The 14,246-nt window shown below is 41.0% G+C and overlaps 1 protein-coding gene across 1 annotated transcript in view; it reads right to left on the bottom strand.

The window, feature by feature from the left end:
- The window catches only part of RBL1 (RB transcriptional corepressor like 1), a 65,042-nt gene extending 53,504 nt beyond the window's left edge, over nucleotides 1-11,538 (bottom strand). The window contains exons 1-2 of the mRNA XM_068987326.1: nucleotides 11,383-11,538; nucleotides 8,267-8,400 (exon numbers count right to left, since the gene is read on the bottom strand). Coding sequence (XP_068843427.1) covers nucleotides 8,267-8,400; nucleotides 11,383-11,538 — 290 coding nt within the window. The remainder of the gene's footprint in view (nucleotides 1-8,266; nucleotides 8,401-11,382) is intronic.
- Between the last annotated feature and the right edge of the window lie 2,708 nt (nucleotides 11,539-14,246).

Raw genomic sequence — 14,246 nt, forward strand, 5'->3', positions numbered from 1 at the left:
AAAAAAGAGAGACAAAAAAAACCCCATTTCAAGTACTATGAAATTACTTTGGTTCCCAGAATCACTGTGAGAATGTAAACTCTGAATTAACAGTCAATACATAAAATATCTTTGACTATGCAGGTAGTACCTATCTACTTCTTTTATTCTCTGTAGTACCTAGACAATACTCTGAATATAAATTACAAAGTAAATGTTAGTCAACAGACTGATGAGTTCACAAAACTAGTCTGAGGAAAGACAGCCTGTCTCAATATTAGATTCTGGAAGTTGCTCACAAAGCACCAGACTGTTATAGGGAAAGAATAAAATTCAAGTGTTTGTGTTACAACACGTGGTTCTACTATCAAATATCAATATATACCTAAGAAGGTAGAACATACCCAGAAAAATCACTTAATGGACTATGGCTCTACATTTCTGGTTTATACAATTATAAGTGGATTTTTTTATGTTCCCACGTTAGGAAGGTCTTGGACTGAAATTTTGTAGTGTTAAAGTTCATTTAAGTGTCTAGTGTTATTACAGAATGCATGTAATATCTTTTTTTAAAGGCGGTGGAAGAAATCATCAGTTAGTTGTCCATAGAAGTTAAACTCCAGACATGCTGACTGAAATCTAAGAAGCTGAGTCTTTTTAAAAGATTCTTATCAAGAGCAGCAAAAAAAGAAAAAAAGCTAGATTACTAAAATTTTTTTGGCTGATAAAATTATAGTCTCTCTATAGAGAGAGACTATAGAGGGCTTTGTTGGAGACAGGGATGCTCAGCATGTGAAATTCTATTCTTTCTTTTGTCTGAGGATTTTCTACTAGAACGGTCAGCTGCATTGGAACTCAGGGTGAAGGCATAAAACCTAAGGTCCTTAATCAGATATATCTGTTTGGTTTTTTAATCTGGAGGTGACGGCACAGAAATGAGGAAGTGGTAAATTCTTACGGAGCTCAATAGCAGCTCCTAGGGACTAAAACATTGCCAACATCCAGGGACAGCACTGCTGGCCATGCAAGCTGTGTACCTATTAGATGGGTTCTGTGATACACTCTTTGATTGTGTAGCCAGCCTGTCTTTCTCCTGGTCATTTTCTAAGCCTAATTTCTCAAGTTATCCTAAAGACTTTGTCAGCTATCCAATATTATTTCAATACATTTTTTTTTCTCCTTAAGAGAGCTAAAGTTGGTAGCTGGTATGTTTTTTTGTTTTTTTTTTTTTTAATAAATCAGAGCCATGACTAATATGTTCCCATATAAATCCAATGTACATATTGCTATCCCAAAAATCTATTTCTGCTTTATTGACTATGCCAAAGCCTTTGACTGTGTGGATCACAAGAAACTGTGGAAAATTCTGAAAGAGATGGGAATACCAGACCACCTGACCTGCCTCTTGGGAACTCTGTATGCAGGTCAGGAAGCAACAGTTAGAACTGGATATGGAACAACAGACTGGTTCCAAATAGGAAAAGGAGTACGTCAAGGCTGTATATTGTCACCCTGCTTATTTAACTTATATGCAGAGTACATCATGAGAAACGCTGGGCTGGAAGAAGCACATGCTAGAATCAAGATTGCTGGGAGAAATATCAATCACCTCAGATATGCAGATGACACCACCCTTATGGCAGAAAGTGAAGAACTAAAAAGCCTCTTGATGAAAGTGAAAGAGCAGAGTGAAAAAGCTGGCTTAAAGCTCAACATTCAGAAAACGAAGATCATGGCATCCGGTCCCTTCACTTCATGGGAAATTGACAGGGAAACAGTGGAAACTATCAGACTTTATTTTTTGGGGCTCTAAAATCACTGCAGATGGTGACTGCAGCCATGAAATTAAAAGATGCTTACTCTTTGGAAGTAAAGTTATAACCAACCTAGATAGCATATTGAAAAGCAGAGACATTCCTTTGCCAACAAAGGTCTATCTAGTCAAGGCTATGGTTTTTCCAGTGGTCATGTATGGATGTGAAAGTTGGACTATAAAGAAAGCTGAGTGCCGAAGAATTGATGCTTTTCAACTGTGGTGCTGGAGAAGACTCTTGAGAGTCCCTTGGACTCCAAGGAGATCCAACCAGCCCATTCTAAAGGAGATCAGTCCTGGGTGTTCTTTGGAAGGAATGATGCTAAAGCTGAAACTCCAATACGTTGGCCACCTGATACGAAGAGTTGACTCATTGGAAAAGACTCTGATGCTGGGAGGGATTGGGGGCAGGAGGAGAAGGGGACAACAGAGGATGAGATGGTTGGATGCCATCACTGACTCGATGGACATGAGTTTGGGTGAACTCTGGGAGTTGGTGATGGACAGGGAGGCCTGGTGTGCTGCAATTCATGGGGTTGCAAAGAGTCGGACACGACTGAGTGACTGAACTGAACTGAACCTGGAACAAAGTACATCAGAGTGTTTGAAAACAAAGAAGCCTTATAGGACTGATATCACTTAAACTATGAATGTGATTTTTTTTAAACTAAATTAAAACACAAAGTAAACTTCACAGCTTTCAAAAGAGTTTTTGTTTCATTGAAAATCTATTACAAAGAATACAGTACTCCAAAAAAGCATATGAAAGATGCTCAACATCATTAGCCATTCAGTTCAGTTTAGTTGCTCAGTCGTGTCCGACTCTGTGACCCCATGAATCGCAGCATGCCAGGCCTCCCTGTCCATCACCATCTCCTGGAGTTCACTCAGACTCATGTCCATTGAGTCGATGATGCCATCCAGCCATCTCATCCTCAGTCGCTCCTATTCCTCCTGTCCCCAATCCCTCCCAGCATCAGTCTTTTTCAATGAGTCAACTCTTCGCATCAGGTGGCCAAAGTACTGGAGTTTCAGCTTCAGCATCAGTCCTTCCAAAGAACACCAAGGGCTGATCTCCTTCAGAATGGACTGGTTGGATCTCCTTGCAGTCCAAGGGACTCTCAAGAGTCTTCTCCAACACTACAGTTCAAAAGCATCAATTCTTCAGTGCTCAGCCTTCTTCACAGTCCAACTCTCGTATCCATACATGACCACCATAGCCTTGACTATAGATGGACCTTTGTTGGCAAAGTAATGTCTCTGCTTTTCAATATGCTATCTAGGTTGGTCATAACTTTTCTTCCAAGGAGTAAGCGTCTTTTAATTTCATGGCTGCAATCACCATCTACAGTGATTTTGGAGCCCCCAAAATAAAGTCTGACACTGTTTCTACTGTTTCCCCATCTATTTCCCATAAAATGATGGGACCAGATGCCATGATCTTCATTTTCTGAATGTTGAGCTTTAAGCTAACTTTTTCACTCTCCTCTTTCACTTTCATCAAGAGGCTTTTTAGTTCCTCTTCACTTTCTGCTATAAGGGAGGTATCACCTGCATATCTGAGGTTATTGATATTTCTCCCGGCATTCTTGATTCCAGCTTGTGCTTTCTCCAGCCCAGCGTTTCTCATGATATACTCTGCATATAAGTTAAATAAACTGGGTGGCAATATACAGCCTTGACATACTCCTTTTCCTATTTGGAACCAGTCTGTTGTTCCATGTCCAGTTCTAACTGTTGCTTCCTGACCTACATACAGGTTTCTCATTAGCCATTCAGTTCAGTTCAGTCACTCAGTCGTGTCTGACTCTTTGCGACCCCATGAATCGCAGCACGCCAGGCCTCCCTGTCCATCACCAACTCCCGGAGTTTACTCAGACTCACGTCCATCGAGTCAGTGATGCCATCCAGCCATCTCATCCTCTGTCGTCCCCTTCTCCTCCTGCCCCCAATCCCTCCCAGCATCAGAGTCTTTTCCAATGAGTCAACTCTTCGCATCAGGTGGCCAGAGTACTGGAGCTTCAGCCTCAGCATCATTCCTTCCAAAGAAATCCCAGGGTTGATCTCCTTCAGAATGGACTGGTTGGATCTCCTTGCAGTCCAAGGGACTCTCAAGAGTCTTCTCCAACACCACAGTTCAAAAGCATCAATTCTTCGGTGCTCAGCCTTCTTCACAGTCCAACTCTCACATCCATACATCCATACAGGAAAAACCATAGCCTTGATTAGCCATTAGGGAAATACAAATCAAAACCATGATGAGACACCAGTTCATGGGTACTTAACTATTAAAAAAAAAGACAGATAGCAACTTCCCTGGTAGTCCGGTGGTTAAGAATCTGCTGCCAACGCAGGCGACACAGGCTTGATCCCTAATCTGGAAACATCCCTCATACTGCAGGGCAACTAAGCCCATGCACCACAGTTACTGAGCCTAGGTCTAGAGCATGGGAGCCACAGCTAATGAGCCCATGAACTCTAGAGCCTGTGCTCCACAACAAAAGCCACTGCAATGAGAAGCCCACATACCACAGTTAGAGGGTAGTCCCTGCTCATGTCAACTAGAGAAAGCTTGTGCAGCAATGAAGACCCAGCAGAACCATAAATAAATAAACAAGTAAGTAAATCTTAAAAAAAAAATAGATAAGTTTTGACAAGATGTGGATAAATTGGAATCTTCATAGAATGACTAGTATAGTCATTTTGAAAAACAGCTTGATAGCTCCTCAAAAGGTTAACTGGAGTTACCACATGACACAACAATTCTTATATATACATCTAAGAGAAATGAGAAATACGTCCACATAAAAAGCTGTACACATTCATAGCAACATTATTCATAAGAGTCCAAAATAGAAACAACTCAAATGTCCATCAACCAAAAAAGTAATAAAATGTTTATATCCATGCAATGGAAAATTATTCAGTCATAGAAAGGAATAAAATGCTGATATATGCTACAACATGGATGAACCTTAAAAACATTATGCTAAGTTAAAGAAGCCAATCACAAAGAAATATCACATATTGCATGATTCTGTTTATAGGAAATGTCCAGGATAGGCAAAAAGACAGAAAGTGAATTAGTGGTTGCCAGAGGAAGGGGATTTAGTGGAGGTATAACATGTGAATGCTAATGAGTATGAGGTTTCTTTTTTGGGGTGATGAAAATGTTCTAAAATTGTAGTTAGTATGTGACTATATTAAAAACTGTTGAGCTATATACTTTAAATGGATATGTGGATTATATCTCAATAGGGCTGTTTAAAAAAAAATGCTACTCCAAAAAGGATACAGTGAAATGTGCTAGAAGTATTAGTAATTACCTTTCTAAAGGCAACTTGGCAACATGAATATAAAGTCTTAAAAACACTCAATTCTTTCATCCAAAAATTGATTTTTATGAGAATCTAAGGAGAGAGTCAAAGATATAGGCAAAAATATTTATACAAAGATAGATATCATGCTATTCTATGACAGTTTTTTCTTTTTTTAATAAGTAATGTACATATTTACAAAATTTCAAAGGTACTGAAGGATACATGATGGAAAGTATCTCTTCTTGTCCATCACCTCCCTCCCAGTTTTCTTCCATTAAAGCAACCAACTTTGCGTTAGTGACTAATTATACCTTCCCCATCCAGGGAGTGAACCTGGATCTCCTACACTGCAAGCAGATTCTTTACTGCTGAGCCAGAGAAAGTCACAATTATATTTTTACTAGTTTCTTATTTATCCTTGCAGAACTTTTTAGGGTATTTATGAATATATACCTACTTAAATACTTTTTCCCCACTCAAATGAAATCATACTACCTACAAGAGATATTCTATACTTCTCTTTTTCCCTATCATTTTGGAGATCATTTTCTCTCAGTTCACATGAACGTCCTTCCATAATGTTAACAGCTGGATTTTATTCCACTATATGGATGTGCCATAAATGTATCTAAACATTCCCTTTTATCCTTTAAACTTTTTATTTTGAAATAGCATCACACTTACAGAAAAGTTGCAAGAATTGTATATAAGAACTTCTTTATTCACCAATATTCACCAATTTTGCATTTTGCACATTTGCTTTGTCATCCACCTCTCTTTATGTTATTTATGTGTGTACAGAGCTTCCTCAATTTACAAATGGGGTTATAGGATATAACCTGTAACCCTACTGTAAGTTGAAAATATAAGCTGAAAATGCATTTAATATACCTAAACCTACTGAACATCACAACTTAGCCTAGCCTACCTTAAACATGCTCAGATGCTTACATTAGCCTACAGTTGGGTAAAATTATCTAACACAAAGCCTATTTTATTAAAAAAAAAGTGTTGACTATCTCACATAATTTAACAAATACTCTACTGAAAGTGAAAAACAGAATGGCTGTGAGACAGAATGGTTGTAAATCTATTGGTTGCTTACCCTCCTGATTGCATGGCTTACTGGGATCTGTGACTCACCGTGCCAGCAAAAACCAACTACAGAGAAAAGATGATAATATGGAACATATGTCCCAATAGTGGCACACTATCTAATTTTAAGGGTACTCAAAAGGCAAAAAAGAAAATTACTTTGTAAAAAATTAATATCAATGTTTCTATTAAAATTATGGAAAGTAATTTTTCATTCAGGTTCTAATAAATATGAAAATAATAAGTGAATGAAAATAATCTTGATTTAAATCACAAGTTATTAAAAAACTTGTAAAAAATAAGGAAAAATTACTTCTCACTACTTAATGAGACTCAGACAACTGCTTTATTAAGTATTTAAAATTCAAATTATAAAATAGATACTAATTTTTAACACTATTAATAGCAGAACAAATTTTTACACAAAACTTTTTTTTTTTTGGCAGCACCTCATGCCTTACAGGATCTTAGTTCCCTGACCAGGGATTAAACCCAGGTCTTTTGTAGTGAGTGTATAGCCCTAACCACTGGACAGACAGGGAATTCCCACATGAAACTTTCTTTTTAAGTTGGAAATTGCTTAGGCTAATTTTTTTTGTAAACTGAAGCTGAATTAAAGATACAATTCAAAAGAAGACACACTAATGTATATTTGTTTACTGATACATAAGTAACACAGCATGGACTTCAGAGGCTCTGCCACTTAGGTATATAACCACTAGATATAATTTAACCTCCTGGTGACTTGGCTTCCTCATCTTTAAAATGAGATTTATTTGATAGGATTAATGTGAGGATTAAATGAATAAAGATATGCAAACTATTAGCACATAATATCTGGCACACAGGTAAATACTCAATAAAAATCTTCTAGTTTTACAGGTATATGTATGAATCTATACTTCTACAGCATTTTGCAGTATGATTTAGCAATATTTGATGCATATTTTCCCAAATCTATAAAGATCTACATTGTCACTTAAAATTAGTGACTTCCCTGGTGGTCCAGTGGTGAAGAATCCACCTTCCAAATGCAGGGGACGGGTTTGATCCCTGGTTGGGGAACTAAGATCCCACATGCCATAAGGCAACTAAGCCCGCACACTGCAACTACTGAGGCCACATGCACTGGCACCTGTGCTCCGCAGTGAGCAGTCCTTGTGCTGCAACTAGAGAAGCCGACGAGCAGCAATAAGGACCCAGAATAGATGAAACAAAGAAAAAATTTTACTGCATCAAGTAATAAAACTAGAATAGAGATGTTAGATTATAGAAAATTATTGTATCAAGATTTAATTTTGTTGACATGGATAACTGTACTATAGTTATTTAAGGAAACACACACTGAAATATTTAGGGGTATAGGGCTATAATGGATGCTACTTAAATTGAAGTAGTTGAGGAAAATACATTATTTAAGGGAAAAAGATTAAATGATAAAGCAAATGGAGTAAAATGTCACTAAAAGGTGAGTCTAGGTCAAGGGTGTATGGATGATCTTTGTAATTTTCTTATTTTTGCAACTTTTCTGAAAGCTTCAAATTATTCTCAAAGTTAAAATATTAATGAAAAAAATCATAGATAAAGAGATTTAGTAACATTCCTGGCAGTCCAGAAGTTAAGACTCCATGCTTCCAATGCAAGGGGGCACAAGTTCAATCCCTGATTGGGGAACAAAGATCCCACCTGCTGCATGGTGCAGCCAAAAAAAAAAACAAAAAATAAAAACAAAACCTCTATGCCTGTAATGCCTGTGGTGATAGTTACTTAACTCTGTAAAAAATACCCCAAATCACTGAATTGTACAAGTAAGTAAATTATATGACTTATAAATCGTAACTCAATTAAAAGAAAAGATTTAGAACAGGGGCCTTTGGTTGAAGTTAGAATTTGAGGAAGAAAGTCAGAGAAAGAATGTGAGAACTGGGGAAAAAATGTGAGAACTGTAAAAAAAACTTAGAATGGGATGAAGCTAAATGATTTAAAATGAAGAGAAATTAAATTCTAAAGTTAAATTCAGGATTTATAAAGTAATGTTTGAAAAATCAAAGTGCTTTACCTTAGTTTAGCTGAACGTAGTATTCTGGTAAGTGAAACGCAATTTCCTTCCATGATACCCTTTCCAACTGTGGGAATGATGCTTTTGCGGCAAGCAACATACAACGAACACGCCAACCAGTGTATAACTTCTCCCTGGCAGGCAAAAGATAAAACAGCAAAATGGATATATTTCGTTAGAACACTTGAATTCTAGACTCAAAAGAGACCTTAGGATTATCTGGTCTAATTTTCATACTGTATTAACAGGCGAGAGAAGTGAGGATATTTGCCCAAGGTCAGAAAGCTTAGTTGGTTGCAAAAATGGGTATAAAATTCCTTACTCTCAGTCCTGTGTAACATGGTGAATTGATATTAATCTAAATATAGATCTCTCATCTACACCCCAAATCTAATATTACTGAAAACGTTCTCAATTTCTCAGCATTAGCTTTTTCAATATTATAACACCAGTCATGGCCTTGATGATGTGGAAGTTCCTTTCTATCATTTTGTTTCTTTTTTAATCACTTTGGCAGAGAAAAGGAAAGAACAAAGTAGAATGATGGCAAAAGAATCACGCATATAAAAACTAATACCTATCGTGTTCAACATAAAGGAGATTGTCAGTTTTGTGAGGTAGAAATTAGGGGAATTATTTACCCTAATCTTTAACACAGTCTAAGTATGGCTCTCTATCTTAGTAGATATTTCAATTTACAATGCTACAAAAAAGGTGACATTTGAGAATTCAACACTAGACTTGAGCTATTGAAGCTAGATTCACTTTATGACTTCATTGCTGAGCTTTACATGAAATTAAGAACTAGCCACAAATCTCATAGCATAACACAATACTGCAGTGCAGATCCTCTTTAAGACCAGACTCTAGCAGAATAAAAATGACTAATAAAGATTTCCTGCAATAATCCAAAAGGGGTGAGCAGAAATGGGTAGCTACTAATAAATCTAAGACCTAGTGTTCCTGCCCTAAAGCAGTGAAGCAGTCTTAACTGCTTGAGGCAGGTAAGCTTAAGGTTGAATACTTTTAGAAGCCTTGATTAACGAATTGTTTGGGTATAACACCCAAGTATTATAGAGCTTTCGGATACAGGCTACTAGATGAAAACACTATTAATATAGAGAAACTTTAAGAACCAAAATTACTACTTTGACTTTTTTCTAAAAATAAAAAGCACTTATAGTATTTAAATTAGTTCCTTGATACTAGGCCTTCAAATACAAAAACACTCTGACCTTATAAAACTCCAAGTGTAGAACTAAGAGGAACAGATATTATTATCTATAATTGGTGAGATACATGTTTTAAGAATTGAAAATAAAGTGTTATGGGAAAATATAGTGTAGTGAGCAACTGATTTTGACTGCGGGGGTCACAGAAGGGTTCACAGAAGGAGACATAAGTGGTAAGTGGTGACAAATCATCAAAATGTATGGGTGAAGTGGGGTGGGTAATCAGGAGCTTGTCAGGTAGACTAGAGAGGATAGGGACTAGGCAGAGGGGTTCTTAAGAAGCAGCAGATATATGAAAATGCCTTTCACCAAAAACAAAGCAACAAAGAAGAGGAAAACAAAACACTTTCAATAGAATAAACACAAAATCTTAATTCAACACAACTGTGAATTAAGTCAAACATTAAGATACCCTGATCAACTCTGCCTAACTGGAGATTTGGCTCTTAAACTTTCTCTTGAGTGGGGAGTGAAGTGTCCAGGCAGAGAGGCTGGCATGGAGAAAGTTAGGAGCAAGCTAGGCATATTCAAGAATCTGAAAGAGGCGCCTAGTTTAATGCCTTCAACACAGTCTACAATCAGCAATGTGCATTCAATGAGAGACTAAATGAAGACTTGGGATGTCAGAAATGCTTTCTCTGGCTTCTAAAAAGTTTGTTTTCAATCGAGAGGCTGTAAGTTATAATCTCCCTTACTTTCTCCTCCTTTCCTCAGCTTTCCAGTCGTGTCACCCAGAGATGCAGATGACTGTCCTTAATACAGTCTATCCAGTCCTACCCTGGAGACAAACAAGAGTCTCTCTTCTTCTCCCTTATATACTGACACACACATAAACAGTCAACTCCAAATTTCCAACTCCATGCCTTTGAACTCAGCGATTAACTATTCTACTGGGTGATGAGTCAGAACAACACTGAGTTCAGCCCTCTTAGATTACAAAAACTTTTCATCATGAGGCCACTGCAAATATATTCCATCATAATTCTACCTCTATACTGGGCTTATGCTTGTTTGGGTTTCTGCGATGATAAGCAGAATGAACCTGGGCAACACAACCCTCCTGGCCTTGATACCTGGACAGCAGGATTAATACTCTCTGCCCTGTCATGTCACAGACTGTTGTGAGGACTTAACAAAAGAATAGCTGGGGAAAATCTAATGATAGTTTACATTTTACTTTGTTCAGAGACAGACACTGTGTTTAGCGTCAAGACCATCTAATTATCCCCGTCTGAAGAAGGAGGAATCTGGGGCCCAGAGATAAGCCTTGTGTGCACAATTGGCTCTGATGAAATAGCTGTGCCGCGGCAAAACGGCAAAAAAAAAAAAGAAAGCAACCCACACTTCGGGCCAGCAGGGTAGAGAGATTATGGCTCAGACTCAGTCTGGCTCCACCATTAACCGGGCGACCTTGGGCTTAACCTCTTTGGGGTTCAGCTTCCTCATCTGTGTAATGGGGATCACAGAACATAGTCAAAAGGGTTGTGGAGAGAACCAAGTAAGACGACACGGCTAAAGCGCTGGGCAGCGGCGTCTTGGCACACAAGTCATTTAGGCTTTTATCGTTATGGTATTTGCTTCTCAAATAGACTTAAGGGCAGTCCCAAGACGTCTGTGGCGCTGGTCTGAAGACCAGGGGACGACCCCTGAGTGGCGTGTGACCTTGGAAAAGCCACTCCTTTTCCGGACTTCGGTTTCCCGCCTCAAAATAAATGGAGAGATGGGATCTATACCCTCCCTTCCAGCTTCGCACTCCTCGGCGCCCGGCTGGGCAGAGACCCTTCCCGGTGAGGAAACTCCCACCGCCCCACAGGGTGGGGTAGGGGCGGGGCGGGGGTGGGGTCTGGCGAGCTCTGTCCCGCCGCCCCACCTGCCGCCGCTCACCTCTAAGCTGTAGTTGCCCCGGATGGCAGTGAAGTCGTCCAGGGCTTCGGCTGCGCTCCCCTCGTCCAGGTTCAGCTCCTGGCACAGGGCCTGCAGCGCTTCCCCGGCCGCGGCGACCACTGCCGCCCCCTCGGCGTGGGGATCGTCCTCGTCCATCCCCTCAGGCCCGGCGGGCGGCGCGGTCACAGCCCCCCGGCTCCTTTCTCCGTCCTGGGCGCGCTACCCACAACCACCCGCGCCAAAAGCGCGCGAAAATCGGGAGCTGCAGGACGACGTCTCTTCGATGGTCTGCATCCGCGTTTCTCCTCAAAGAAGTCCGTTTCTCCTCCACGGCTCCCAGCCGTCCCTCTCCGGATATTTGATAAGAAGACCGACTTCGGGGCCTAAAAACACCTGGACTTGGCCCTTGGCGGGCAGCGGAGAACAGCCGGCGGGGCAAATTGGTAGCGGAGGGATCGGCAGTCCGCGCGCAGGGTCTGCCGGGAGTTGTAGTCTGTATCGAGCTTTGGCGCCAGCGGCGCATCCCTTTCCTGGTGGCTGTTTGGTTCAGGCAGGTCTACCAATAGCGAGGTGAACCCGTTCATCTTACGAAGAAACGTTTTCTGCCCCGCCAACCCATGGGCCTGCCTGCCCCAGAACTCCAATCACAATTTGATCGGAACTTGCTCTCTGAGTTAGGAAATGGAGGAGGGGACTGAAAAAAGTGGTCCCACAGCATCAAGGGCGGGGGAGGGCCTCGGCGGACACCCTCAGAGTGTCCAGCGTCTAGAGAGCAGTCTTTAGAATCACTGAGGGGTTGATGAGGTAACGATATTAGCAGACACCTGTCCATCTCTTTTTGATGGGTAAACGAGGCTTGATCTGGGCTGAAAGAGCTGAGAGTAAGGGGGCACTTCCTCAGCTCCCCGGGCCTTAGAAACTGGGACCCTGGAACCCAGTAAAACCTTGTCGTTCCAGATTTAGGATGGCCTGAGCATTCCCTGGTGGCTCAGAGGGTAAAGCGTCTGCTTGCATTGCGGGAGACCTTGGTTCGATCCCTGGGTCGGGAAGATCTGGAGAAGGAAATGGCAACCCCCTCCAGTACTCTTGCCTGGAAAATCGCATGGACGGAGAAGCCTGGTAGGCTACAGTCCATGGGGTCGCAAAGAGTCGGACACGACTGAGCGACTTCACTTTCACTTTCACTTTGAGCATAAGCCTGAAGGCATGGAACTGGTCTGAAGGCTTACACTTCTGCTCCATCAAAAACCCTTTCTCTGGGAAGAGCCAGAATCTTTTAAAAAGGTAAATCAGAGCTCCTCAGTGCTTCATTCAAGATCCCTCAATAGATTCCTGTTGCTCTTAAAATAATTTCCAAACTTCTTTCCATGGCCTGTAAGGCCCCATGTGATCTGGTCCCACCTCATCTATGGCATTGTCCTCTTTCTTAGGTATGTAATAAGTTCCAACCTGCTTTGTTTTGGAACCTTGGACATGCCAAGCTGCCAAACTAATTTTTTCCTCAAAGCCTTTCTCACATGCTTGTCGAACAACCCCAAATACTCTACGCCGGATCTTTGCTTTTCTGGCTTCAGATCATCATTCAACAAAAAGTCACCTTGTCAAGCTATCCCTGAGCACTGTAAAAATAGCTAACTGCATCTCTCCTCTCTCTCACACACACACACACCCATATCATTGTCTTCATAGCACCTTATTACTATCTGAAATTATCTTGTTTATTCGCTGGCTCTTCCTACTAAAATGCGAGTTGCGTGAGAGCAGGAACCTTCTTTTTATGTTCAGTGTATTCCAGAGTTTATGGATTAGTGACTGGCCTAGTTGGCACTCAGTACTTAGTATGGTGTGTTTAAAAATGACAAAGAGCCCACTGTTGCTTGGATGAGGGAAGGAGTCACCAGAGAAGAAAACAGAAGCAGGTCCAGTTAGGTTACAAAGGATCTCAGAAGGGTTAAAGCATGGAGATTTTAATAAAAGGAGGTGAAGTCTGTGCAGGCAGGTTGCTCTGGGTGTCACACGTGGGTTAGTTGGGGGTAGAGAGCAGAGGTATGGAGATGGTGGGAGATGAGTCCAGCATAGATAGGAGCCAGCCTGCAGAGATAGCTCTGTCCTAGAGCTGAAGCAGGCCCTGCTGAAGAGGAGTCTCCAATAACACAGGTTTCCCTTTGGGCTATGGAAGGTGATACTCTCAACTAGAATGGAGTATAACCAGAGGGATAAGATCAGTTCTGGAACTGTTGTGTGTGGGATCTTAGAAGGTCACCCCTGTCCCCTGAGCATTTTCCCAGTCTTCTATATTCCCCACACATAGAGAGGGTTGGGACTTGGGTACCATCTGCAGGCTGGGTAACAAATGAGTGAAAACTCAAACTCGCCCCCAAAAACTCAAATGTGGTACTTCCAGCTCTGCTTTCTTCTAGCTAACTTCAGGACCATCTCATTATCTTCTGAAAGGGGTATCGGCATGTAGTGTCTGCATGGAGACTCACCTCCTAGGAGATTTTACTTCGAGGTTATGGGCAGGTAAGGGGAGATCTGTCTCTAGGGTCAAGGAGTCTCTAACAGGGCTCATTGTCCCTCCTTCTAACTTCCTGTCAGCAAAGAACTGTCAGGATTAGTGGAGATGAAATGGATGAAGGTTTTCCTGTACTGGATTTTTTTTTGCCACAGCACTTGGCATTCAGGGTCTTAGTTCCCCGACCAAGGATCAAACCACTGGACTGCCAGGTAAGTCCCTAGATCATTTGTTTTCTAATTAAGCTGCTGTGCATCTGTCTTTAAGAGCTCCAGGAGTGGAGGCAGCCTGGGCATGAAGATTTGGAAATTTTCAGGCAGTACCTGAAGCTAAGGGAGCAGGTTCATAT

Source organism: Capricornis sumatraensis, chromosome 15, assembly GCF_032405125.1.
Source record: "Capricornis sumatraensis isolate serow.1 chromosome 15, serow.2, whole genome shotgun sequence".
NCBI lineage: Eukaryota > Metazoa > Chordata > Mammalia > Artiodactyla > Bovidae > Capricornis > Capricornis sumatraensis.